Below are 26,869 nucleotides of genomic sequence, written 5' to 3' on the forward strand. Positions count from 1 at the left end.
TGAAATGTACCATGTGGCTGTACGCTTGTGTGCTCTGATCATCGCATCGACTTACCTGAGCTCAGTGTTTCCATGCAGGGCTCTGTAACGCTCAGCACAGAGGAGCTGTTATTGTTGAACCTTATTTGAGTCATAACATTGAAACGCTGCCAGGCAGGGAAAATGGTGACGGGGGATCAGCAGCGTTCTGCTGCCCTTTATATTTCCAATCACACGGCGAACCATTTCCAGAATCATCACATGACACGGTCGGTAACCGAGCCTTCAAACATCACCACACGCGTTGTCAACAAAGCCTCGATTCCCGGATTACTCGAAACGCTTCGAAGCCTCGGCACAGAAGGACATCGCTAATAACTGTGTGGTGGGCCGTACATGGCCCGCGGGCCGTAAGTTTGACACCGCTTGTTTAGACCCTTTATTGGACTGCTCAGGTACCCCTAAAGATCGTCAACATCAGAACTTGTGCTTGTTGTGAGTATTCAGGCCGTCACAGTTGAACCATACCAGCGTTACCAGTAATCCCAGTCAGACTGGTCAGCAGGTGTACTGGGAGTGTTCTGAGTGCACGGCGGCACAGATTGGACTCATGCTGTGGAGAAAGAAGCAGCAGGTTCAGCTTCCTGCTGAATCCTGCAGCTCTGCACACCACCTGATCTGACGGACACAAAGCAGCACAAACTCCACCTGGATGAACAGGAAGCAGGAAGTTTAATGTTCCTGCTGTTTGAACAGTATGATGGGATGTCTATCTCTGATGGCCCCGCCCCTCCCTGAGCCTGGTTCTGCCGGAGGTTTCTTCCTGTTAAAAGGGAGTTTTTCCTTCCCACTGTCGCCAAAGTGCTTGCTCATAGGGGGTCATATGATTGTTGGGTTTTTCTCCGTGTGTATTATTGTAGGGTCTGCCTTACAATATAAAGCTCCTTGAGGGAACTGTAGTTGTGATTTGGTGCTTTATAAATAAAATTGAACTGAATTTAACTGAAAATTAAATAAAACTAAACTGAAGCTGTCAGTTCAGGTGAGTGAGTTTTAGCACTGACTGCAGCCACTGTGATGGCTTTCACTGGTTTATGTTGTTTTTTACATTTAAACAAAGGTGCTGAGATCTAAGCTGAAGCTAGCAGTTAGAGCCGCCTGCGTCAACATCCACCTGCCAGTCAAAGTGGCCACGCCCCTAATAATGACTGACTTATAACTATAGATGTTATGAAACAGCACGTATACAACAGACACTAAAGAAATAAACAGTTTTCAAAGTGTTTTATTGTAGCCAATGTAGCACATCAGAATCCTTTTATATGGATGAGGAGCTAAAGTTTTCCACCAACATTCAGAGAAAAGCCTCTTTAGTAATGAAGGTTGTCGACGGCGTTTGAAGGTGGATCAGAAGTATGGTGTGGGGTCGCTCCTGTCACACATCTGGACGTGGACGTGTGAGGTGATTCCCGGATAAACGCTCTGCATGGGCAGCATGGTGCCGATCCTCTGCCCCTTCCTCACCGTTCCTGAGGTTCGGTCCGGCCTCACGTAGAACAGCTTGAAACAAAGACCTGCAGGACACAAACGCAACGCCTCGATCAGTGAATCGGACCCAGGATCAGTAACTCTGTTAGTGCTGGCTGCGCGTGATGACCCACCCTGTCCTGACAGGTTGATGCCCTCGTTGATGGCTGCCTTTTTGGGGTCGGTGTAGACGGTCAGTTTCCCGTTAAGAGTCACGTCAAACGGAGCGTAGACAGCGGCGCCGTCGCTGCACTTGATGTCCAGCCCTTGGTGGAGTCTGGTCCCCCTGAAACCAGCACACATCCAGCTGTGAGCAGCTGTGTCACATCGTCCACACCAGCCTTACAACAAAAACGTGATCTCTGAGTACCGTCCGGCTCCGTACTGTCCCTGTCCCCATCTGTCCGACGTCCTCTGGCTGTTGCTCGGGTTACCGCTGCACAGCTGACCGAACTTAACGGCGTCACACACCCACAAAAAAGCTGGAGACACACAGATTTAGACTTTTATGGGACACAGCCTTAAGGTTTTATTACAAACCTTGTCAATAAATTAAGTTAGAAAGTGGATTTGGTCTTCTAGAAACAACTTCATATTTAAAAATGATCTTTGAATTGTTAAACGTCCTGAGAGAATAACAGCGTGACTCAGGTGATCAGCTGATTAGGTGTAAACACTGTGATAACACCTGCCTGATCAAAGGTAAACAACATCACCTGGTTACAACATCGGTTCATCTGTTCATATATTCTTTCTTTAAAAGGTGAACATTTTGTTCTGTTTTTTCAATAAGTGCATTTAAAAACATGCAAATCAAACTTTTACCCTAAAATTTACATTGTTACACTGCAGGGACTGAATCTGTCCCTGTGTGGTTGGTGAGCCATGTACGGAGGTCCCCGTAATGTCACAAAGGTCAGTTCACATGTAAACTTCGTCCTTCTGTGTCATCCACAGTTTCACATGCTACATGCTGTTTTCAGAAATAATACGAGTTCAAAGAATGGCAGCTTTAAGCTGTGACGATCGGTTTAATCTTTGAAAGTTTCCTCACCCAGTAAAACGAGGAGGCGTCTCATCTTCAGCTGCAGCTGCGACCCTCAGACTGAGCATCTGCTCGGCGTCTCGCAGCATTTAAAGGCTGAAAACAAACAAACACTTTCAGGAGTTTTCGTTATTTCGCCACAGGGCAGAAAACGCCGATGATGAAACTGTTTGCGTTTGTGTTGCATCAGTCGCTGTGCAGACCTGATGATCCAGCTCTCTGCAGTCACTGTTATACTATAATAATATTGTAATATTCAGTCTGCTTGACCGACTGGTTGTGTCTCATGTATCGTACAGATTCAGGATTTCATCATGACAGTAATATGAGATCAATACATGAATAATACAATGATGTGACGTATTATAAAGTTGTTGTCAGTGAGTCTGTGACTGTTTTCACTTGTTTTCTCACTTTTGTCTTCAGCCTGTGTTCCTAGAAAACATTTTGATTGCTTACACTGATGTGTTTTCCAAGTTCATCAGCTGAATGTGACAAACTGAGCAGGACCACGAAACGTGAAACCCTGGAAACGTGTGACCTTTGACCCCTCAGAGAGCAGCTGTCCAAACACAGAGTGAAAACCAGTGAAAATCATCAGAGCATCAGTTCCGATGGGTCCGAAGGCTCGGCCGCGATGACCATCGCGCACACGGCGTCCTCGAGGTCAAAGTTTAATCTACGACATGTGACCCTGAGTGGTTTGAGCTGGCGTCTGCTCGTTCCCTGATAGATGTGACCTCGTCTCCACAGATTGAGTGGACGCACCAAACTCAGAGGTCAGGACTACAACTGAGTCTGTGCTGAAGAACGAAGCGCTCTGATGGTCTCTGAGCTTCAGCTGTTTCTGTTACAGTGAAGAAAACTCATCTCGAGTCTAAACCAACACAAACGTGTGAGTTAAAATGCTCTCTGAAGGAAAACACACCTCACACTCTGACACACACTTTAGTTTATTCTCCATTAAAAACTGTTTCTATACAAACTTTACAAACGTGACAATCACGACACATGGAAACACACGCACTCACACACGCGCACACACCTCACACACACGCACGCACGCACACACACGCACTCACACACATGATGTCCTGGTCACACGGGAGCAGCGACGGGCTGAAATATTGGGTGTCTGAGTTTCTTGGTCACATGACAAAGGTTGGCGTTATCAGCGTAAACGTGTCAGCGAGACCAGTGAAAGTCTTTCTGGATAAAGCAATGAAAACAAACGAAGAATGAATAACTGGGAAACGTAGCGATGACCTCACATCTGCGCATCCGCCAGCCTGGATGACGAGTGCTGTCGTGCGGTCAGTTGAGCGTCAGCCCCTCGCTCACGGGCATGTTGATGTGGGCGGTGAGCAGCGGCGAGCTCCTCCCCTCGTGCAGGACGAACACCTTGATGATGTCAGAGATGCCCTTGTCGCTGGTGCACTCGACGAAGGTCTCCACGGGGTAGATGAGCCCGGGCACGAGCAGCGGGATCCTCATGTAGGGGTTCCTCATCCGGTACAGGTTCTCGTCGTACAGGAAGCTGATGGCGAGGTTCGTGACGGGCCGGCACGCCGCCGTGTTCTGGACGTTCAGGGTCAGTTTGAAGGACGGGCCCAGACCCTGCACCACGGCGTTCATCTTCAGCGGCTCGGCGAGGCTGGCAGACATCGGCGTCAGGCTGGACTCCAGCGCTTTAACGTAGGCTTTGGCGGCGGCCAGCCGCAGGCGGCTCAGGTCCATCTGGAAAGCGCGGTGCATGGCCAGGCCGCTCTCCCGCTCTCTCAGCGTCTGGTCCACATACAGCTTAGTCTTCTTGGGCACGTTGAGGCGAACGCTTTGGGCCAGTGGCGGGCCGGGGGCGCTGTCCCTGTCGTCGAACGTCGCTGTCCTCTTCAGGATCTTCACCATCAGACCGCCGCCCTTGGTGGTCATGATGAGGGTCCCGTCCTCGCGGCCGTAGCGGCCGAAGCAGATGCTGGTGACCACGTCGGGGGTCTTGATGGTGCTCAGCAGGTTCTTGTCCCGGTACAGCTGCACCTCACAGTTGGCCAGACCCACCAGAACCGCCTGGAAGCCCCTGGTAGGGAGGTCCATGGAGGCCATGGTGGTGATGGGCGCGGCGAGCACGGTCTTCCAAAGCTTCTTCCCCTGAACATCGAACACAAACACGGTTTATCCCGACCGCCCCCCCAAGTTCTGAGATTCACAAACATGTGGCTGCAGGGGCGGGGCTTACCTTCTGTGTGAAGCCCTGCAGGGTCTCGTCAGTGCAGCCGACCACCACGTTCTTCCCGACTCTCACCAGCCCGACGGCGTGAGACGACAGCTCGATGCAGTACTTGGGTTTGTCCGACTCCCTGAAGGACGCACAAACGAGGAAACGTGTGTCAGGGTCAGGGAGCTTATCGTCCGCACGCCGACAGAGCGGCGAGCAGTCCAACATCAACACAGCAGCGCGACCACAAAGTCTTTATTACTGGACCGTAACATTGAAGAGAGATATTAAAGAGTATTCTTGAGTATCTGCAGCAGCGATCACAACAGCTTCATCACCGCTGAAGGAAAAAGGAAACACTGAGCTACGTTCGTCTGGCCCTGGATGAAACTCAGAGCTCTGTAAATGTGTCTCTGCTCACTGATGATGTCACAGTGGAATCAAGTTTAAATTTCACTTTGGAAAATGAAAATGGAACATAAGTGTCCCTGCGTTCCTTCTGCAGTCATTTATTGAGAGCGAGGGATAGAGCTTCCTGCCCTGCACAGGGACATGAAGTCGGCCCTGTCACACCGGCCTCTGCTCCACATCCACAAACGTTTCACAGACAACTGTGTTTCATTCTGTTCTATTGACCAGCATGGGTCAGATGTTCGGACAGGTCGGTCGGGACTTTCACCCAGCACACTGGGTTCCTGTCCCGTGGGGTAGCTGCATTTCATATTTACGTTCTGTTTGTTCAGGTTCATGAAATGATCTTTTGCTAAAAGGTTAACGATGTGCTTTAAGGCTCCACTTCTATCTGGAGATGGTAGCATGAGCCCATTCCTCCCATTTTACAGCCTTTATTGTGAAAGGAATCTCCAGGTGTGTCTCACCTGCGCAGGATGTAGATGTTGCCGTTGCGACACACCGCCGTGATGCGAAACTCCACATCGAACTGACCCGTCACATCCATGATGGTGGGGACGGCCGGCAGCGACATCTTCAACACAAGGGTTCAGTTAAAAAGTGACCTTTGTTTTCTTTATGTTTGCTCTCAGGTAAACATGGAGACGACCAATGTTCAGGACAGGTTATTTTCCAGGACGTCTCAGAAATGTGTCTAAATCTGATAGGGGCCCAGTGCTGATCCCTGTGGCGCTCCACAGGCTGGCCTCAGCTGCTTAGAAGTAAATAAACAGATGAGGTCGGTCCCACAGTGGGCCGTGGAGCGACTTTACCTTGGAGAGGATGATGAAAGCTTCGGGGTCGAGGATGAAGACCTCGCCGCTCTCCGTCCCGATCACCAGGCAGCTCACGCCGTCCTCATCTGCCATGTTCTTCTTCAGAGTCCCGATGCAGGTGATGACCGTCTGAAAGAATGAGCCAATGGGAACATGAGCTGGGGACAGAAACTGAGAAACTGCTATCTGTATATTTAGACCTTTAATGAGGCGCTGCTCCCTCCTTATGTTCATTTTTCTTTATGCTCCTGAGAACTTACAGACCACATGATGAGCCATCTGTCAGAACTGCTTTATGTCTGCAACAGAGGCTGCATATGGAGTCCCACAGGGATAGCTTGTAGGTCCTCTTTGGTTTGACTTTTCTATGAAAAGGTGAATTAACCTGTCAGACGGTTGAAAACTAACCAAACTAACCTAAACTAGTCTAACTAAACGGTGAAATCTGATATTGTCACGAACTTTGAAACTTGACCTTCCATTGAAACAAACTCACATTTTACAAAATGTAAAACATCTCCTGCTGTAAACCTGAGCATTTTGAAAAACTTATGTGATACATTAGATAACTACAAAGCCCCAGCCATCGGTCCACAGGCCCGGCCGATATATCAGCAACTTTTGGCCAATAAAGTTTTGCGTTGTCAGTGAGAGAACGTCTCGCCATTCAAGATTCAAGATTCTTTATTTGTCCCGTGCATGTTTATACAGGTGTAACACGCAGTGAAATGTGACCTGATACGCTCCTCGACTGTGCAAAGAAAAAAGAGACAGACAGAACTTTATATACAGTGAATGAGTATATACAAGGAGGACATTATGTGCAGCAAGTGTGTGAGTTATGTACATTATATAAGAAATAAAATAAAATAAAGCAATCTGTAAATTTACAGCTTGTGTACACTGCGTGAGGAACGTGTTGAAGTGTCTTGTGCTGTAGCGAGGCCAGAAGGATTCAGGATGATATGAGAATGTGGTAATGAGTCCTGTCTCAGTCACTTAAGGATGATGGTGGTGGTGGTTTGGGGGGGGGGGGGGGGGGGGGGGGCTGATTTAACACACGAATGGCCTGAGGATAAAAACTCCTCTTGAGCCTCTCTGTTCTTGTTCGGATGGTGTGGAACCTTCTGCCTGATTCCAGAAGCTGGAACAGTTCGTTGCTGGGATGGGACGGGTCCTTCAAAATCTGAGTTGCTCTAGTCCAGCATCTCCTGACGTAAATGTCCTGTAGGGAAGGGAGAGCAGTCCTGCAGCAGTGTTCTGCCGTACGGATCACTCTCTGAAGAGCTTTTTTATCCTTGACACAGCTGTTTCCATACCAGGATGTGATGTTCTGTGTGAGGATGCTCTCCACAGCGCCTGTATAGAAAGTCTTGAGGATCTTTGGAGAGACCCTGAACTTCCTCAGTTGTCGTAGGTGGTACAGGCGCTGCCTCGCCTTTTTGGTCTGGACCTCAATGTGGGCAGCCCATGTCAGGTCTGAGGAGATGTGGACACCGAGATACTTGAAGGACTGCACCCTCTCCACTGGAGCTCCATTGATGATAATGAGCTTGTAGTCTCTGTGCTGACTCCTTCTGAAGTCCACCACCAGCTCCTTGGTCTTGCCGACGTTCAGCTGGAGGTGGTTGTCCTGGCACCATGATGCCAGATTCTTCGCTTCATCCATGTAGGCCGCCTCATCATTGTTGGAGATGGCGTCCAACACCACTGTGTCGTCAGCAAACTTCACAATGGTGTTGGAGCCGTGGGCGGCCACACAGTCTGAAGTGTAGAGGGAGTAGAGCAGTGGCGAGAGGACACATCCCTGTGGCGCTCCCGTGCTGATCGTGATGCTGTGAGTTCTGCCAGTGAGGAAGTCCCACACCCATGCACACAGACGGCTGTCGAGTCCCAGATCCCTCAGCTTTGTGAACAGTCTACCGGGCACTATTGTCAGTGGCGAGACCCGCGTTGTAGGTGGCGGTCCTGGCGTTCACTGCAGCGCAGATCGATCTGTCCACCCACGGTTTCTGTTTCGGGAACGTCACGACTGTCGCAGTGGGGATGATCTCATCCGCCAGCATGTTTACGAAGCTTACTGCTACATCTGTAAACTCATTGATGTCGACTGCGCATGCTCTGAACATGTCCCAGTCTACGTCGTTGAGCGCATCCTGTAGCGTAGCTTCTGATTGGGCCGACCAGCGTTTCACCTTCCTCGTAGTTACTTCATCCCTCCGAATGTGTTGTTTATACTCCGGGATGAGGAAAATGGCGTTGTGGTCAGACTTCCCAAAGGCCGGGTGTGAAACAGCCTTGTAGCCCTGCTTGTATGGCGTGTAGCAGTGGTCCAGTATCTCCCCTCGTCGGACACGAGACATGTTGATGAAAGGTCGGCATGACTTGTCCGAGGTTCGCTTTATTTAAGTCTCCTACTACAATGAGGGCTGAGCCCGGATCCCTGTTTTGAAAGGCACTCAGCACATCATGTAGTTCATCATGTAGTGGGTCACACCACTTTCTGTTTACCATGAAACACACTCCTCCACCTTTTGTTTTGTTCGACTCTGCCGTTCTGTCCGAGCGGAGCACGAAGAATGAATCCGACGTTGTTATGGCCCGGTCTGGCACGGTGGGGGTCAGCCATGTCTCCGTGAAGCACAGCATGTTGCAGTCCCTCATGGAAGGTGAGTCTTGCTCTTAGGTCATCTAGTTTGTTCTCCAACGACTGTACATTAGCCAGCAGGATACTGGGCAGTGGTGCGCGGTGCGCCTGCCCTCTCAGTCTGTTCCGAACGCCAGCGTGTTTCCCCTGGCGTTCAGCGCCTGGGGCGAGCATCCTGTCCATTGTTGTTGGCCGCGCTGCGTAGTATCTCGGTCGGCCAGGATGGGTCTGGTTTAAAAGTGTCCAAGATCACATGTGCAAACTTGTTACCGATGTTAAGAAGGGAACTACTGTCATAAACTATAAAACTAGAAGTTCCTGGAATGTATAACAAGGTAATAAACAAGCAAACAGCTAAAAAGGTGCATAGTCTGTGTGGAGCGGTCAGGAAGCCGTCTGGATGTGGCCGCGCCATCTTGTAAATCATTCTTTGATTTACAAGATGACAGAGTGAATATTTCAGGGTTTTGGACTGTTGGTGATGAGTTACAGATTTATACAGTGAACCATCAACACAAACAGGAGCTGACATGTGAAATAGGTAGAAAGAAGAAAACCAAATGAATCATAAAAACAGATTTAAAAGGATCGTGATGATGTCATCGTGGATGATGCGACCTGGGAGTTACCTGGCGCTTGATCGGCTGGTGTTTGTGCAGTTCAACAAACTCGTCCATCTCGTGGGGCTCCAGAGACAGGAAGTTGAGCGAGCGGACCGACAGCGGCACATCGGCCTTCTTCCTGATGCTCTCCAACATCTCCTTCAGGGTCAGAGGGTCGATCTGCCCCTCCTTCACCTGCTGCCACAAATCCTGACCAATCAAAGCGCAGCAGCACGTCACAGGTACATTCAGGTGTGTTTACAGTAAAAAGGACACGCTCACTGCTTTTAAATGACATTAGGGTCAGTGTGGTGATTTCCGACTAACATTCACTGAACAGTAGCTGCTATGGCTCAACATAAGACAGCACATCATCAGGGCACAGTGACATCCTGCTCAGGCTTCAGACTGATCTAAACGCTCTACTACTCCGGAGCCTGTATGACATCAGAAAAGAGGAGGATCCTCCAACTGTAATAATAATAATAATACATTTTATTTATAAAGCGCCTTTCAAGACACCCAAGGACACTTTACAATAGGATAAAACACATAATAGAACAATGACACAATGAAGAACAATAAAAACAAAAGCACAAGATAAAATTAACAAACAGTGGATTCACAGTGAATATGCAGATTTCAACAGATGGGTTTTGAGTTGAGATTTAAACTGGGGGAGAGAACCAGTGTTTCTTATACAGTGGCTTGCAAAAGTATTCGGCCCCCTTGAACTTTCCCACATTTTGTCACATTACAGCCACAAACATGAATCAATTTTATTGGAATTCCAGGTGAAAGACCAACACAAAGTGGTGAACACGTGAGAAGTGGAACGAAAATCATACATGATTCCAAACATTTTTTACAAATAAATAACTGCAAAGTGGGGTGTGCGTAAGTATTCAGCCCCCTTTGGTCTGAGTGCAGTCAGTTGCCCATAGACATTGCCTGATGAGTGCTAATGACTAAATAGAGTGCACCTGTGTGTAATCTAATGTCAGTACAAATACAGCTGCTCTGTGACGGCCTCAGAGGTTGTCTAAGAGAATATTGGGAGCAACAACACCATGAAGTCCAAAGAACACACCAGACAGGTCAGGGATAAAGTTATTGAGAAATTTAAAGCAGGCTTAGGCTACAAAAAGATTTCCCAAGCCTTGAACATCCCACGGAGCACTGTTCAAGCCATCATTCAGAAATGGAAGGAGTATGGGACAACTGTAAACCTACCAAGACAAGGCCGTCCACCTAAACCCACAGGCCGAACAAGGAGAGCGCTGATCAGAAATGCAGCCAAGAGGCCCATGGTGACTCTGGACGAGTAGGGCTGCCACAAACGATTATTTTGATAGTCGACTAGTCACCGATTATTTTTGCGATTAGCCGACTAATCAGATCATGCATCCATTGGACGTAAAACGTACAGCTTATTGCACCAGCATGCATCTGCTCTTATATAACTATCAGCTTTAAGTGTTTAAAGTATGTGCTAACTAAAAATAAAGACAAGATGATATTTTATTAAATTTTAATGAAATTTGCAGATTGTTTCGGTGAAGTTTAACAAACTCCTTGCTATCTAAAATATAACAGGACACCGGAGTATATTCTCGAGCATCTCACACTTCTGATAATCAGCTGTCTGCTTGACGTTTATTCAGCTGTGTAAAAACTATAACTTTAATCTCAGGCAAACCGATTTACTCAGGAACAAATAAAATACGAAAAAAAAGCGAAACAATAACATTTTTAAGTTATCTTTTTTATGTTATCTAAGTGACTTATGTATGTTTAACCTGAGTAGCGAAAGACAGCGGTGGGTTTGAAAACGATTTGCCGGGAGTCCGGTGTTTTCACGGGCTCTAGTGAGCCTTTCCCCCGGCTAGCTATCGAGCTAGTGGTTAACAGACGTCTCCGAAAATGTCGGAGCGCTTTTGAAAATGTGTGGTGTCTTGATAAACCGAGCAGATATTTGAGGTTTACACAGCTACATTCTCGCCTGAAAATATGTTAAATGTTTATTTTGTGACCCAGAAAGAATAATAAGAGTAACATTAAAACTAACTAGCTGCCGCCATTGTTGGAAACTGAGCTGGGCTGCGCTATAAATTCTGGGACAGAGCTACTTCTTCTTCTTCGGGGTTTAACGGCAGCTGGCATCCTTGTACATGCAGTGCTGCCATCTTCTGTTTCAGTCCGTTATTACACTCTTAAATCCTACTACTTATTCCTGCGTCTTTGTGATCTTACAAAGCTTCAAACGACGCGTCGACTATTAAATCAGTCGTCGACGATTTTGATAGTCGACGTAATCGTGACTAGTCGACTAATCGTGGCAGCCCTATGGACGAGCTGCAGAGATCTACAGCTCAGGTGGGGGAATCTGTCCATAGGACAACTATTAGTCGTGCACTGCACAAAGCTGGCCTTTATGGAAGAGTGGTAAGAAGAAAGCCATTGTTAACAGGAAACCATAAGAAGTCCCGTTTGCAGCTTGCCACAAGCCATGTGGGGGACACAGCAAACATGTGGAAGAAGGTGCTCTGGTCAGATGAGACCAAAATGCAAAACGCTATGTGTGGCAGAAAACTAACACTGCACATCACTCTGAACACACCATCCCCACTGTCAAATATGGTGGTGGCAGCATCGTGCTCTGGGGGTGCTTCTCTTCAGCAGGGACAGGGAAGCTGGTCAGAGTTGATGGGAAGATGGATGGAGCCAAATACAGGGCAATCTTGGAAGAAAACCTCTTGGAGTCTGCAAAAGACTTGAGACTGGGGCGGAGGTTCACCTTCCAGCAGGACAACGACCCTAAACATAAAGCCAGGGCAACAATGGAATGGTTTAAAACAAAACATATCCATGTGTTAGAATGGCCCAGTCAAAGTCCAGATCTAAATCCAATCCAGAATCTGTGGCAAGATCTGAAAACTGCTGTTCACAAACACTGTCCATCTAATCTGACTGAGCTGGAGCTGTTTTGCAAAGAAGAATGGGCAAGGATTTCAGTCTGTAGATGTGCAAAGCTGGTAGAGACATACCCTAAAAGACTGGCAGCTGGAATTGCAGCAAAAGGTGGTTCTACAAAGTATTGACTCAGGGGGCTGAATAATTACGCACACCCCACTTTGCAGTTATTTATTTGTCAAAAATGTTTGGAATCATGTATGATTTTCGTGCCACTTCTCACGTGTACACCACTTTGTATTGGTCTTTCACCTGGAATTCCAATAACATTGATTCATGTTTGTGGCTGTAATGTGACAAAATGTGGGAAAGTTCAAGGGGGCCGAATACTTTTGCAAGCCACTGTATATGGGGGTAGAGAGTTCCACAGCCTGGGAGCAGAGCAGCTATAAGCTCTGCTTCCCATGGTGCTGAGGCGGAAAGAACGCACAGCAAGCTGGATAGAAGAAGAAGATCGAAGTGCTTAACAGGTCAGAAAGGTAAGGAGGAACAAGGTTATGAATGGCCTTGAAGGTGAGCAGAAGTTTGTATATTAACTGGATTTTCACTGTGAGCCAGTGAATATCCTGAAGAACAGGGTGATGTGCTGGTAGGAGGGGTTCTGGTGATAATGCGAGCAGCAGAGTTCTGAACCAGTTGCAGCTTATGGAGGGATTTTTGGGGGAGACCATGCAAAAGAGAATTGCAGTAGTCAATACGGGAGGTAACGAGACTGTGGACAAGAATGGACGTAGACTGGGTGGAAAGAGAAGGACGTAATCTGTTAATGTTGCGTAGATGGAAATAGGCAACGGGTGAGATTACTGATGTGAGATTTATAGGAAAGTGAACTGTCCAGGATGACACCAAGGCTCTTAACCTGAGGAGAAGGGAAAACTGTGGAGTTATCGATGGTGAGTGAGAAATGGTTCGCCTTCAAAAGGTTGGATTTGGTACCAGTAAGGAGGATTTCAGTTTTATCCTCATTGAGCTTTAGAAAATTAGAGCTAAACCAGGATTTTAATTCGGATAGAATGGTCTGTGGTGATCTTCACATCTGCTACAGCCAAACAGAAGATGAAGTGCCTGGAGATGAACATAGCTGGACCCCTGGTTCATTTAAGGACAAACAGTCCTTAAATGAACCAGGGTCCCCATGATGTAGGTAAAGCACACACACACGCACACAGACAGACCTGCTCCAGTGTGTTGATCTCCAGGCCAGGCAGGGTGAACTTGAAATATGGCCGCAGGTTCTTGTAGACGTAGATGCAGGGTCCGGAGGCCACGGCGACAGCGGGGATGCGGGGCTCGTGCAGGTCCATGAAAAAGGCGACGAGGCCAGCGGGCAGGTCCAGCAGGGTGCTCTCACTCATCAGCGCCGTGCCGCGGTACACCTTCAGCTTCATCCCCGACGACCCAGAGCCCAGATCCCCGACCACCAGCCGGTTCTCCCCGTCCCCGCTCAGGTCTGCCAGGTCCACGCAGGACGAGAAGGTGTAGATGCCGGCCACCGGGTCGTAGTGAGCGTCCAGCCACTTCCCTCCATCACCACTCGACTCAGCGGAGGACATCACAGCAGAAGGGGCAAGTGAAGCTTTATTCACACAGGGTCGTCACAGCATTAGTCCTGAACACAGACAGTAAAAATATGGAAACAGCTTTCTGGTCGGAAACTGCTGTATTCCATCTGAAAGCCACCAGGTGGCGATAGTTGTAGCTGAGTGGCTCGTTTTGGTCACGCTGAATAAAAATGAAATGTGTTAGCACGTCTTCCTTCACTACATCCATGAACCTCCTCTGAGGTCTTCCTTGTCTCCTCCTGCCTGCAGCTCCATCTTCATCCACCTTTGGCCCATATAGCCACTCTCTATCAATACCTGAACCTCTGCTCCTTCCACCTGTCTCCCTCTCATTCACACACATTTCATTCCTCTTGTCTCCAGAGCATACCTCCACCCTCCAGGGTCTCCTCCACTCGCTCCTTTCTCTTCCCACAGATCTGCTTTTTACTTCACTCCTGGTTTAATAACAGTTTGTGATGTGAGAGGGCGCTGTTACCTGCACACATGTGCTGCTCTCTCGAGACGCAACGATATTTAATCGTTGTATGTTAGTCTCTATCAGTATCCTCTGCCTCCTGTCCTGTGTATTATTAATTGACCCCTCTCAGCTCGCGTACCGTGTTTGATGGATCTGATTTCCAGAACTCTCTCACCTGTTACAGGTGAATCGCCACACTATGGACCCAAAGAGTTAAAGAGTTAATCAATAGCGGCACTAAAAATAATTCCCCTCCCCCTCCTCCCGGGTTGTCTCACCGTTGTCAAGGCAACCGTGTCGCTTCGTCTTCGTCCTCCGCCCGTTTGCTTCTTTTCGCGGCGTTTCTTCGGTGGAGCCGCTGCAGCTTCGCTTCACGGAGTCACTTTGGTCCCGATAAAGAGGAGCAAGTCCAGCTGGATCCGCTGCAGTCAGCATCTAATCCCCAAATCCCCTTCAATCCTCCTGCCCGTTACCGACGCAACATGATGACGTCAGTTTCATGCGGCGGTGTTTTTTACCAAACAAGAATTCGCATATATATATATATGTATACATATATGGATAGAAGAAAATTCAGTCGAAGAGAAGAGAAAACTAAATAAAGTTTATGTTACATTTTTTCTAAAAGAGCTGACAGCTATTCTTCATTTCAAATACGACGGTTGTGATTTTTTTAACCACACTTGTTCATTTGTACCGGCTTCGATAACTTATTTCTATATTTCTGTAATATAGAAAACTCCAAACTCGACAACCATTAAACAAAACCAGCAACAACAAAAAGCAGCGTCGTGTGACTTTGTTAAAAAGAAATACTATATTGATCTCGCGAGATTCTATCTGAAAGTAACAACGACGTTCTGTGACGTTACTTCGTATACGTTCTCTGATTGGTCGTAAGTGTTCTAGTTTAAAAAGTAAACCGCGGAGAGGACAGCGCAGCAAGGCCGACGGGCAGTGATTGTTTCTCATGTTTGCAGCTGTAAATAGAGTGTGTGTGTGGAATAAAATATACGACACGTGAGTTCAAGTTTCATACAATGGCGCTTTAATTCGTAATCCTGTCATTTAAATCGAGGTTCCGCTTTGCTGAAGTCGTAAAAACGCGTAGATGAGGTGGCTAATGCTAACAACAAAGCTAGCGGAGTGTAAAAATGGTCTTTGTTTACTTTCTGTTTGCTGTTGTTTGTTTGTGTTTGCTTGCTGTGATTGGTCAAAGCTGTGAATTACTCTGAGCTGTGTTTGTGTGACTGTGGTGGCCAGTTTTAGTCAGGCTGTTTACACTCCAGTAGCTTGTATTGGGGCAGTGCTGGAGTCAGGCCGAACTCCGTTATCATTTCTGGGAAATTAAAACTCTCGTTTGAATCTCAGTCGCACAGAAGCCGGATGATCATGGGAGACATGTTTAAAGGCAGCACCTCATCCAGCTGGTAAAATCGGCGCGGATTAAAGCTCTATTAGACAGTCAGCGGGGTTCTAGGCTGCCTGTGAGCTGTAGGTAAAACTCCCCGCGGGGAGACTTTGATAAAACGGTGGTTGATTGGACTGATGTGTTTGCAGAGAGAATGGATTCCAGTTTAGCTGGAAGGCCGGAGAGAGTGGGACCAGTGGAAGTGGGGGACATAAAGAAGGACCTGCTGGCTGAGTTTTCTGCCATGCCAACACAGGTAGGTCCACCACGGTCTGTCCTGACCTAGGACAGGCTGTAGTACATCACTGACCCATCCATGGGACTTGCAGAGCAGCATCAGACTGTGCTGTTGTTCCTGCACATGTTTAAATCAGAGTTTCTTCCTTTGAACCACATACACGGAGAGATCCACAAACACCACAAACTGTCTTCCACACGACGAGGATCTCTGTGGTCCTTTGTTTGAAACCCACTGATGTGTGTAGGGATTATTCAAAGCATCAGTACAGTCACCATTAACAGCAATGGTTTTCTTCCAGTTTGCTGTGAAATCAGAACCATGTTTTTTGTTTATTGGTTTCCAGGAAATTTCCCATTAAAAGCATTTAGTGTATTCATCCTCCATGCACACACGTGCACATCTGTACCAGCTGTTTCCTGTAATATGCTGTCGCTGTCTGATGGTTACCTGTTCTAGAGTTGGATGCAGGTCATGTGACTGATGCTGCTCTCTCTGCAGGACGACGCTCAGGAGCAGTCAGAGAACCTGCAAGTTTACCTGAGAGTTCGACCCTTTACTGCAGCCGAGAGCGGCAGCGGAGAAGCACAGGTGAGACACACACACACACTGACTGCAGTGTTTTACAGCTGCTGGCAGTGATTCACCATTCCAGCTTTCTCCTAATCTGGGTGTCTACAGCAGAGATCAATGGATCGATACCAGTTCTGTATTCCTCACAGAGGAGCATGCTGGATGTCATTCAGTTAAAAACAGAGGACTGATGTGAGACACAGGTGAAGCTGACAGGAACCAAACTTCCATTCAGTCCACGCTCAGGAAAAAGCTTCACTAAACACAAATATTAAGGAGGATAAGACAGGAACTTCTTCCTCACATAACGTTTACATGCAAAGGGAAATGTTCTTATTCCTGATTCCATCATCGGTTATGGATCAGATCTGTCACACGCACACCGCCACGTTTTTGTGACCTGCTCACAGATCTGGACTGTTCACGGTCTGTAGGCCTGAGTGAGCAGCGCAGGTGTGTTTTCCTCCGTAGGACTGTGTGACCATCGAGGGGCCGGACACTGTGGTCCTCAAGCCTCCCAGGAGCTGCCAGTCAAACCGACAGAGCGACAAGTCCCTCCCACAAACGGCCCAGAGGTTCACCTTCACGCAGGTACGTGTCACCTGACCGGAGCTGTGCACACCCGTCCCACCTGCTTCACGCTGTTGTTGCCGTGGTGCCTTCAGGTGTGCCGTTTGTGTCGTGATTGTGTTTCAGGTGTTCGGCCCGGAGGCGAGTCAGAGGAAGGTGTTCGAGGGCTCGGTTCGGGGTTTGGTCCGAGACGTTCTGCAGGGAGGAAACTGTCTGGTTTTCACGTACGGAGTCACCAACGCCGGGAAGACCTTCACCTTCCTCGGTCAGAGCGCCGCCCCCTCCTGTCTGCCATCACCCGCTTCTCTGCCCGACTCTGACTAACTGTCCGTCTGTCGCTCAGGTCCGGACCACGACTCGGGTCTGCTGCCCAGGTCTCTGTCGGTCATCTTCAACAGCATCGACGGCCGCCTGTACGGCCGCTGCGACCTGAAGCCTCAGCGCTGCCGAGACTTCAGCAGACTGACTCCAGACCAGCAGGCGGCCGAGAGCAGCAGCAAGAGGAACCTGCTGAGGATGCTAAAGGAGGTGAGGCGGGCGACGGGAGCGTCGCGGCACAGTGTGAGTGTGTGCGGTGAGCTGAGCTGTCTCTGCTTCCTCTCCACAGAGCGACAGAAGCGCGACGACTGGAAGGTCGGCGTTCCTCGAAGGTCAGTGACTCTGATTTAATCAGGATGGGAATAGAAGCTGGAGAAATGCCGAGCTTATGATCTTTGAAGGTGGTGTTAGGCGTGATCACTGATCTGTGAAGATAAACTGCAGGAGTTGAACTGACCCACGTGTGTGGGTTATTAATCTCACCTCACACTGATTTACTCTGATGAAACAAACAGTGTCTCAGTCCAACAACAGATGGACTCATTTGCAGATCCTGGCTGAGAGGTTGATGTTTGAAGCTTCCCTCAAACAGTTTATTATTAAAGAAAGGAAAACAAACGGACGTCTGATTAACTGTGAGCTTTAAAATGAGCTGTGTGTGTGCGCGCGCGCGTGTGTGTTCAGGCTCGTCTCTGAGCAGTGACAGCAGTGTGAACAGCGTCTCAGAGGCCGACAGTTTCTGTTTGGACGTCGACTCAAACGTTCGTTTCTCCATCTGGGTTTCCTTCTGTGAGATTTACAACGAGAACATCCACGACCTGCTCGAACAGGTGACACACACACACACACACACACACACACACACACACACACACACACACACACACAGGTGACACACACACACCCACTCTGTGTGTGTGTGATCCCAGTACACGAACACATTCATGTTTTGTTTGCACATTTTCATCCTGAGCCTCTTTAAGTAAACCATTACAACATTATTTTAAAATTTTGATTTTACCATTAAAACAGGAAATAACAACAATAACAGTAAATCCATGAAAACCAAACACACACTGCAGACTGGACACGTCTGAAATTTACACACTATAAATGAAACATTACACAATAAACCAACAAATGACCCAGGGTACATTAAGGAGGAAAAACATGGATCCTTGCAGACATGCTGCTCTGACCTTGATGATCTTGGCTGTGATTGGCCGAGCCCGTCACTGGCTGTTTTTCATCAGTTTTATTTTGTACAGCTGAAGCTCTGCCTCACTGAGACTTTAACTTGTAATTACTGAGCATCACCACCAGGTGGAGCCTTCTTCTTTCTTGTTGGGATGTCCCCTTCAGTAAAGGTGTTGCCATGGACACCGGGCATCAATGGTGTCCAGCAGTCACGACCTCTGACCTGTAGGTTCTCGTCCCTGAGGGCTGGTTTCTTCTGCCTGCGCTCCTTTTTGTTCTCTGGCTTTATAAGGATCAGCTGACCTGTTACCAACCAATAACAGGACCGAGCACGTGCTGCAGGCGCTCACACACACACTCACACACACGTTCGACGCTGATTTCAGTTTTCTCTGAGCACGGCTGCCTTACTCTTTATTCCCTCAGTTTACAGCTGCTTTTACTGCATCTGTGTCAGATCTCTGTGGTGTCGGTGCAGCTGCAGGGGGCGCCGTGCCTCCTGTGATCATGTGACTGACTGACTGTGTGATGTTCAGGTTCCCGGCGGCCAGCAGAAGAGGACGGTCCTGCGTCTGTCTCAGGACGTGAAAGGAAACTCGTTCATCAAAGGTAACACTCGCTCACACAGACGATCCGAGGGTCGGAGTTCGTTTAGTCCGCAGTCAGCTATGGTCCCGCCCACTGAAACCACTGCAATATGTGAGCCACACACAGGAAGTACTTTAAATCCATGACTGTCGGTGGACACGACAGATTATTATTATATTCAAATCAAACCTGTTACACGGATAAGACAGAGCTGAGTCGCTGATCATTAATATTAATGATTAAATGTGCGTGGACGTGTTTGATGAATCCATTGTTTCTCACACCGGCTGCTCCATTCCTCCCAAACGATCTCCGCGCTTTTATTTTGAAAGTTCCTGCTAGGAGCTGAAAATAAAATAGATAAGTTGATTGTGACACTGTAGGTTACCGTGACGATGATAACCTGCCGTGGTCGGGACGAGATATTCACCATCACGAATACTCGCGTGGCTGAGTGCGTTTGTTGTCATGGTGTTTCTAAATCAAAGCAGCCGGCTGCGAGGCGCTGAGGCTCGCCGCGCCGTTTAATGACTGTGTTTGCGATGTCCCTCAGACCTGCGTTGGGTCCAGGTGAGCAGTTCGGAGGAGGCGTACAGAGTGATGAAGATCGGGAAGAGGAACCAGAGCTTCTCCTCCACCCGCCTGAACCAGCTGTCCAGCAGGAGGTCAGCAGCAGACACCGTCGTCCTGTTTCCACCTGCGGTTGTTTATCTTCAGTAACGCCCACTCTGTGTTCTGCAGCCACAGCATCTTCTCCATCAGGATCCTGCGCGTGGACGACGTCGGCGTTCCCAGAGTCCTCGGCATCAGCGAGTAAGTCGGGCTCACAGTTCTGCAATGAGTGTGCGGCGGAGGCGGGGCATGCAGGTGATACTTCTGTATGTGTGTTCAGGCTCGCGCTGTGCGATCTGGCCGGGTCGGAGAGGTGCTCGCGGACGCACAACACCGGCGAGAGGCTGAAGGAGGCAGGGAACATCAACAGCTCGCTGCTCACGCTTGGAAAGTGCATCCACGCCATGAGGCTCAACCAGAACGCCAAGTAAGAGTCACACTGAGGTTTAGTTTGTGCACGGGGGGTCGGGACGAGCCCGCGCGTCCTCATTGGAAGAAATGATTTACTGTGATGACGTCATGTTTCTCATCCTGACTAAACTCTTCGTTTTACTCTGATCTAAATAATTTCATTATTGTAGACAAGGAACGTAACGGCAAAGAGTACGTTTGAATTTGTAAGAACAGCTCTGATGGACGTGTCAGAGGGTCGTCATCAGCCCGACACAGTTATCTCCTCGCCACGCTCCCATCAAAGCAACTTTACTTACTGTCATGTCGTTGTTTGTGACATCATAATGTCAGAACTATGACACCTGTGCCTTCAGGCCTCAGGTACCTGAGTGTGTACCTGTGTCCTCGCTGCAGGTTTCAGCACCACATTCCCTTCAGGGAGTCCAAGCTCACACACTTCCTGCAGTTCTTCTTCTGTGGTGCCGGGCGGGTCTCCATGGTGGTCAACATCAACCAGAACTCGTCGTGCTTCGACGAGACGCTCAACGTGCTCAAGTTCTCGGCGCTGGCTCAGAAGGTCAGTGAGTGTGTCAGACTTCCTGTTTTCATTGTGAGACCTGCTGGAAACGTGTGGTTAAGGACTGCTGACACATTCTCACCTGGGCGCAGGTGGTGGTGCTGAACTCGAGGCCGACGGTCCCCGATGGTTCCGGTTCCTCCCAGAGGTCGGCCATGGAGCTGTCGCTGATCATCGACGAGGCAGACTGCCGCAGAAACGTGGCAGGGAGGGGCAGAAAGAGCTCGCTGGTCGCCTGGGAGACGAACCTGGAGGACGTGCTGGAGGATGAAGATGGCGAAGAGGGTGAGGAAGATGGGGAGGAGGAGAGCATGATGGAGGGAACGGTCCTGGAGGCAGGAGGCGAGGATGAGGAGGAGTGGGATGTGACGATGGAGGAGGAAGAGAAGGTAACGATGCTGAACCTGCTGATGTCATCACTGATGTTAGTTTTCAGCCGCTTTCATTAAAACGTCAGCGACGGCGTGCACATCCTGATGTTTATAATGCCACCAGGAGTCCTCGCGCTTCAGTCAGTAACGTCTCCCCTACGAGGGAGGAGGGGCTTAAAACTTGTGTGTTGTTTGCTGATGTGCGTGTTTCAGCAGGAGGGCAGGGAGGCGGCGCTGCGTCTCGTTCTCGAGGCTCGGGTCAGAGAAGAAGTCAGCGCTGAGTTCATGGAGCTCTTTAAAAAGATGGAGGAGGACTACAGGTGAGTGCAGGCCTGCCGTCATGTGACCGGTGCTGCCATCATGTGACGTTTTAACGGCGGGTTTGTCCACGTGTCTGTCAGCGACCGCCTGGAGAAGGAGCGGGAGATCCTGGAGGAGCGGGCGGAGAAGAGGGTGGAGATCCTGAAGAACCTCGTCAGTAAGACGGTCGACCTGTCTGCTCTTAGCACGGACAGCAACAAGGTGACACAGACACACACAGGAATACACACACACACACACACACACACAGGCAGGATCCATTACTCAGTATTGATTGTGATCGACTGTTAGGAGGAGCAGGTGGAGCTGCTGGAGGGAATCATCAGCTCCATGAGTCAAGACCTGGAGAAGATCAGAGAGGACGCTCAGAGTGTCCACCGCTGTCTGACCGAGCACACACACACCACAGGTACCACACACACACAGCACAGGACCAGGGGGCGGGGTTTAAAGAGGACGCGAGCAGGTGAAAATAGTACTTAGTGATTAAAGTTGGGTGGAGCCGTCAGGCCTCCATCTTTGATCATTAGTTGTTTTTAGTCTCTAGCTCTCAGCCCGTCTTTGTCCCGTCTTCCTCCCTGGTTCTGCTTCAGGTTTCTTCCTGTTTAACGGGACTTTTTCCTTTCCACTGTCGCCAAAGCGCGTGCTCTTAGGTGGTCATGTGATTATTGTAGCGTGTTCGCCGTGCGGTGTAAAACAGCCCTCGCTGTTTGTTAAAGACACTTGACTGTCTAAGTGTCTGAAGAGTCGCCGAGGTGTCGCGGCCCTTTGACTGTAACGTGCACACTTCTCACTGAGGTCACTCTGATTTGTCCCTGCAGAGCTGGAGGCGCTGCGACTGGATAACCAGCAGTCACGTGACCAACTGCAAGAAGCCGAGAAGGTACTTCCGAGCGTCCTCCTCCTCCTGTGGTGTCCTGGCTCCTGCTCTCACTCGGCTCTGCTCCACTAACTCTTCTCCTCGTGTTCTCCTCCAGCGTCTGGAGCAGCAGCAGCAGGAGGTGTCGAAACTGATGGAGTTGTGTCGGCAGAAGGACGGCGCCCTCTCCAGGCTCCAGGCAGCTATGGACGACGCCGTGGAGGACGCCACCCGAGACGTGAGTGGGCTCTGTTCATGGTTTCCAGGTTCGATTCCCACTGAGGCCTAACGCGGTGTTCTTTCATGCAGAGGCAGCTGGTGGAGTCAATACGGTCGCAGCTGCTGGAGCTTCAGCAGACCTGCCGCTGCACGAGGAGAGGACAGGAGGAGGAGGAGGGGAGCAGGAAACATCAGCGTGACTCTGTGGAGGATGAGAAGCAGCGAGGAGCAAACAGGAGAGGTGAGGGGAGAGGAGGAGGAGGGGGGGAAACATGGAGAGCTTGTGCTGAACCTTCATGCTCCTGTCATCATGTTCCTCCTCAGTGGTCCTGGAGGAGGAGATCTGGAGGCTGCAGGAGGAAAATGACAGAAAGAACGAGGCCATCGTGGAGCTCAGAGGGAGGGAGGAGGAGCTGCAGCAAGAGAAGGCGAGGCTGGAGGAGGAGCTGAGGAGCCGGGTGGCGGAGGTGGAGGGGCTGAAAAAGGAGCAGGTGCTTCTGGAGGAGCAGCTGCTGGCGCTCAAAAGTATGTAGACAGGAACATCAGCAGATGCTGCACACACGTCCACATACTTTTGTTCATCACAGAGAAACACTGAACTTACCTCACTTTGTCTCCTCTCCTGACTCCTCCCCTTTCTGTCTTGCTGTAGACCTGGACGAGTGTCCAAACTGTGACACTGTGTTGGTGTCTCTGGAGGCGGAGCAGAGGGAGGCGTCCAGACTGCAGAAGGAGAACAAAGCTCTGGTGAACGGGATCTTCCAGCTGCAGACGGAGGTCTTCTGCTTCTCCTTTTCCTTCTCCTCCTCCTCCTCCTCCTCCTCCTCCTCCTCCTTCTTCTTCTTCTGCTGCTTCTTCTTCTGCTGACGGTCTTTGCGTCCCTCCAGGTGACCAGCCTGCAGGTGCAGCTCAAACAGCAGACTGACAGATCCGACAGCCTATCAGAGCAGTTCAACGCCACAAAGACCCGCCTCCACGACCTGGAGCACCAGTCAGAGGAGAAGAACATCTCCATCAGCAGTCTGACACAGGAACTGGAGCGCCTTCGACAGGGAGTGAAGGTTCTCTTTTTTTTGTGAAAGCCGGTTGGTTGATCCTGGATCGTGTTCGTGATGACTCACTGGCTGATGTTTTCAGGAGGAGGAGGAGGGGCAGAGCAGCAGCAGCGTTTTCCACGCCACCATGGAGGAGCTGAAGAAGGAGAGCGAGGCGGCGCTCCAGCGCTCGGCTCAGAAATCCCAACAGATGGAAGAACTGCAGACAGACAAGCGGCGGCTGGAGGCGGAGCTTACGCTCAGGTGATCGATATTGCCACCAATCAGGTTTTATTGATCTATAAACGGAGGTTAAAACTCGTCTTCTCCTCCTGCAGTGAGAACAGGTGTGCTGAGCTCAGAGAGGAGCTGGCTAATCAGAGAGCAGAATTCTCCCACCAGCTGGAGAGCCTGAGGGCGGAGCTCGATTCAGAAGGCGACCTACAAGCAGCATTTCAGGACAGCGAGGAGAGGAGGAGGCAGCGGGAGAGGGAGGTGGGAGGTAAGTAACCAATCAGATGAGCCGAAGGGGACGGTCAGCTGGCTGCTCTCAGCTGATTGACTGATGATGTTGTTTGTGTGTCAGAGCTGCAGCGAGTCTTGGATGAGAAGGAGAAACGTCTGGAAGAAAGCCGCCGACAGGTGGAGACGCTCAGTCGAGGTAACGCGCTCTCTGATTGGTTACCTGAAAACTGTTTCCTGTTAACGCTCACGTCAGGGCACACTCTGTGTGTGTGCGTCTGTGTGTGTCTGTGTGTGTGTGTGTGTGTGTGTGTGCGTCTGTGTGTGTGTGTGTGTGTGTCTGTGTGTGTCTCTGTGTGTGTGTGTGTGTGTGTCTCTGTGTGTGCGTCTGTGTGTGTGTGTGTCTCTGTGTGTGCGTGTGTCTCTGTGTGTGCGTCTGTGTGTGTCTGTGTGTGCGTCTGTGTGTGTGTGTGTGTGTGTGCGTGTGTGTGTGCGTGTTTGTGTGTGTGTGTCTCTGTGTGTCTGTGTGTGTCTCTGTGTGTGCGTCTGTGTGTGTGTGTGTCTCTGTGTGCGTCTCTGTGTGTGCGTCTGTGTGTGCGTCTCTGTGTGCGTGTGTGTTTGTGTGTGTGTGTCTCTGTGTCTGTCTGTGTGCGCGTCTGTCTGTGTGTGCGTGTGTGTGTGTGTCTCTGTGTGCGTGTCTGTGTGTGTGCGTGTCTCTCTGTGTGCACATGTGTGCGCGCGTGTGTGTCTGTGTGCGTGTCTGTGTGTGTGCGTGTGTGAGTCTTTGGTTTGATCCCGACCTGTTTTTCCTGTCAGAGCTGCGGAGGAGGGAGGAGGAGGAGAAGGAGAACAGGGCCATGGAGGAGGAGAGGAAGCTGCCTCTGGTGGAAGAGCTGAAGAAGGAGATCCAGAAACTGCAGGAGAGGAGACAGGAGGAGGATGGGGGGGGCAAGAGGATGAAGAGTGGGGAGTGTGAGGCAGTGATGAAGCAGAGAGACACTCAGGTAAGTCAGCCTCAAAAAGTACAAGAGAAGAAGAAATGCTGACGGGTTTCACGAAGGAGCGTTCTGCTTTATGTTTTTACTTTTCTTTCAGGACCTTCGAGACTCTCCTCTTAGGTCCAACATGGCAGCCAGGAAGAAAACTCCCAGAACCACGGGGAGGAAGAGGAAGAGCTGCGAGCTGGAGGTAGGGCGGAGCCTATTTAAGCCTATCGCTGTGGTTGGGTGAATAATTAAGGTTCACTGCAGACTTCAGATGTGTAGCAGCCTCCCAAGCCGTGATTGGTTGTTTCAGAGTCATTTAGAACAAATGTGGTCATGAGATAGGCAAGAGCGCCGTCACTGCATCCCGGGTTAAAATCACCACGTGTTGGACTTTTATCATCTTCTGAAGCGCCGCCTCATCTCGCCTCACTGTGCCAGACTGGCAGATTCTCGCCGCCAGCAGCCTTCTCAGCGCGGTGGAGTCTAAGGGCGCCAGTATACTCGGTCTATCTGTTATACAGCAGGAAGCCGCCGCAGTATTCTCCTGAACGACAGGTGGCGCCACTCAAACGCAGCATCACCTCGACAAGCTGACGCTCCGTTCTTCTTCTTTCCTTTCATATAAATCTGTCTGCAGTGCTGAAAATCACCACAGGGTGGAGCTGCCTCCCACAGTGTGTTTGTTTGTGTGTCTCAGGCGCTCTGACATGTGTGTGCTGTTGTGTTTCAGGATTTGGTGTACAGTGAAAACAAGAGGAACAAACCGAGGGGAAACGCCCGTTGTGTTCAGGTGAGCCGTCCCAGCCGACAAGTAGATGAGCTCCCACGTCCTCAGAGCCCTCACCTGAAACCTCCTTCTTCTTCTTCTGTGGTGCAGGAGAGAGGATGCGCTCTGCAGAAGATTGAAGAGGCGATCCACACCTCACCGTGCGTCCTGGGCAGCAAAGGTCAGCCACACCTCGATCACCCAGCACCAGCAGGGGGCAGCGCTGAGCTGCCGCCGTGTCTTTAACATAAAATCAGATTTGTTTAAACAGAAAAAAAGTTTAGCTGAAGTGTTTCTAACAGGCTCATCAGGCCCTGCGGCTCCAGAGCGAACTCGCCGTCCCGTCCTCTCTGCAGATAAAAACATAAGCTCGGTGGAGAAGGAGGCGGTAACCGTGGCAACCAAACCCCGGCGAGGCCGCAGGAAGCTTTACAATATGGACCCGTGGGCGCCGATGGTGGACTCGCCACACGCGGTGAGATGGAGTCTGACTCTGAGGCGTGAAGCGGAGTCGGCTGTTTGTTTGTAAATATAAATGCGTCTTTGTTTGTCCCGTCAGACGCCCGGAGCAGCGGAGGAGGATCGGGAGAGCGACCACAGCATCATGAAGAGGAAGCTGCGCTCTCAAACCTGCAGGAAGTGACATCATGATTGATCTTTAATGTACGGCGTTCTTCGTCTGTCATCAGTTTGTTTGTTTGTTTCTTTTTAATGTTTGGACCTTTAAAAAAAACAGAAACCCACCAGTTCACCTTTGTGAGGCTTTAAATTTAAGGTGGAATTGTTTAAGGTGGATCTCTGTGACTGCTGTGATGTAAATAAAGGTGAGCTGAATCATGTCCAGGTGAAGCTTCTTTCAGCCGCACTCGTTCACGCGAGGTCGTCGGCAATAAAGAGAAAGTAAATGTCTCGGTGACAGGCTGATGGGGCGGGGCTTCGCCGAGGTCAGCAGGTGTTCGGTCCGTCCCTGCAGTGGGCGGAGGCCGGGGCACCTCCTCGGTAAGGAGTCTCTGCTCGAGCTCTGAGTCTGCAGTGACTCAGAGGCATTCCTGTGTAAATAAAGTTTTACTGTAGCTTCCTCAGTGTGTGACTTCACTTCCTGTCTGATGCTGAAATGCGGAGATGTTACATGAACGTTCAG

General features: G+C 49.8%; 3 protein-coding genes across 5 annotated transcripts; 1 reads left to right on the forward strand and 2 right to left on the reverse strand.

Moving 5' to 3' along the window:
* Nucleotides 1–1,261: 1,261 nt before the first annotated feature.
* On the reverse strand, nucleotides 1,262–3,324 carry LOC134633551 (leukocyte cell-derived chemotaxin-2-like). Its single transcript, XM_063482395.1, has 4 exons — nucleotides 2,561–3,324; nucleotides 1,877–1,988; nucleotides 1,641–1,792; nucleotides 1,262–1,553 (listed from the first exon to the last, which is right to left on the reverse strand). Exons 1-4 carry the CDS (start codon nucleotides 2,583–2,585, stop codon nucleotides 1,387–1,389), a joined length of 456 nt encoding a protein of 151 aa, XP_063338465.1. The 5' UTR covers nucleotides 2,586–3,324; the 3' UTR covers nucleotides 1,262–1,386.
* A 156-nt stretch (nucleotides 3,325–3,480) lies between these two features.
* On the reverse strand, nucleotides 3,481–14,702 carry bbs1 (Bardet-Biedl syndrome 1). Its single transcript, XM_063482394.1, has 7 exons — nucleotides 14,512–14,702; nucleotides 13,387–13,820; nucleotides 9,266–9,448; nucleotides 5,987–6,118; nucleotides 5,642–5,748; nucleotides 4,785–4,905; nucleotides 3,481–4,696 (listed from the first exon to the last, which is right to left on the reverse strand). Exons 2-7 carry the CDS (start codon nucleotides 13,762–13,764, stop codon nucleotides 3,866–3,868), a joined length of 1,752 nt encoding a protein of 583 aa, XP_063338464.1. The 5' UTR covers nucleotides 13,765–13,820; nucleotides 14,512–14,702; the 3' UTR covers nucleotides 3,481–3,865.
* A 456-nt stretch (nucleotides 14,703–15,158) lies between these two features.
* LOC134633036 (kinesin-like protein KIF20B) lies at nucleotides 15,159–26,567 on the forward strand. Of its 3 annotated transcripts, XM_063481895.1 has the most exons (32): nucleotides 15,159–15,253; nucleotides 15,794–15,900; nucleotides 16,384–16,473; nucleotides 16,927–17,046; nucleotides 17,152–17,290; nucleotides 17,369–17,553; nucleotides 17,633–17,675; nucleotides 18,028–18,173; nucleotides 19,077–19,149; nucleotides 19,682–19,793; nucleotides 19,870–19,941; nucleotides 20,021–20,167; nucleotides 20,548–20,710; nucleotides 20,803–21,099; nucleotides 21,295–21,401; nucleotides 21,483–21,603; nucleotides 21,694–21,811; nucleotides 22,224–22,285; nucleotides 22,380–22,499; nucleotides 22,571–22,721; nucleotides 22,805–23,005; nucleotides 23,133–23,257; nucleotides 23,368–23,541; nucleotides 23,618–23,778; nucleotides 23,853–24,016; nucleotides 24,101–24,175; nucleotides 24,793–24,980; nucleotides 25,072–25,164; nucleotides 25,693–25,752; nucleotides 25,840–25,909; nucleotides 26,031–26,203; nucleotides 26,288–26,567. In XM_063481895.1, exons 2-32 carry the CDS (start codon nucleotides 15,799–15,801, stop codon nucleotides 26,369–26,371), a joined length of 3,936 nt encoding a protein of 1,311 aa, XP_063337965.1. In that variant the 5' UTR covers nucleotides 15,159–15,253; nucleotides 15,794–15,798; the 3' UTR covers nucleotides 26,372–26,567. The 3 variants fall into 3 exon arrangements, with proteins under 3 accessions (XP_063337965.1, XP_063337963.1, XP_063337964.1); XM_063481893.1 differs by having other exon boundaries at nucleotides 25,693–25,909; XM_063481894.1 differs by lacking the exon at nucleotides 15,159–15,253 and having other exon boundaries at nucleotides 15,695–15,900; nucleotides 25,693–25,909.
* The last annotated feature ends 302 nt before the right edge of the window (nucleotides 26,568–26,869 follow it).

This window comes from Pelmatolapia mariae, linkage group LG8, assembly GCF_036321145.2.
Source record: "Pelmatolapia mariae isolate MD_Pm_ZW linkage group LG8, Pm_UMD_F_2, whole genome shotgun sequence".
In the NCBI taxonomy this organism is placed as follows: domain Eukaryota; kingdom Metazoa; phylum Chordata; class Actinopteri; order Cichliformes; family Cichlidae; genus Pelmatolapia; species Pelmatolapia mariae.

Coding starts and splice junctions, on each gene's coding strand:
- LOC134633551 (XM_063482395.1), bottom strand. CDS start 2,585: ATGAGACGCCTCCTCGTTTTACTGG. Junction 1,793..1,876: donor GGACAGTACGGAGCCGGACG/GTACTCAGAGAT, acceptor TGCTGGTTTCAG/GGGGACCAGACTCCACCAAG. Junction 1,554..1,640: donor CATCAACCTGTCAGGACAGG/GTGGGTCATCAC, acceptor TGTGTCCTGCAG/GTCTTTGTTTCAAGCTGTTC.
- bbs1 (XM_063482394.1), bottom strand. CDS start 13,764: ATGTCCTCCGCTGAGTCGAGTGGTGATGGAGGGAAGTGGCTGGACGCT. Junction 6,119..9,265: donor ACCAGCCGATCAAGCGCCAG/GTAACTCCCAGG, acceptor TCATTCTTTCAG/ACGGTCATCACCTGCATCGG. Junction 5,749..5,986: donor CTTTCATCATCCTCTCCAAG/GTAAAGTCGCTC, acceptor CTTGTGTTGAAG/ATGTCGCTGCCGGCCGTCCC.
- LOC134633036 (XM_063481893.1), top strand. CDS start 15,799: ATGGATTCCAGTTTAGCTGGAAGGCCGGAGAGAGTGGGACCAGTGGAA. Junction 17,676..18,027: donor AAGGTCGGCGTTCCTCGAAG/GTCAGTGACTCT, acceptor GTGTGTGTTCAG/GCTCGTCTCTGAGCAGTGAC. Junction 24,176..24,792: donor GGTGGAGACGCTCAGTCGAG/GTAACGCGCTCT, acceptor TTTTCCTGTCAG/AGCTGCGGAGGAGGGAGGAG.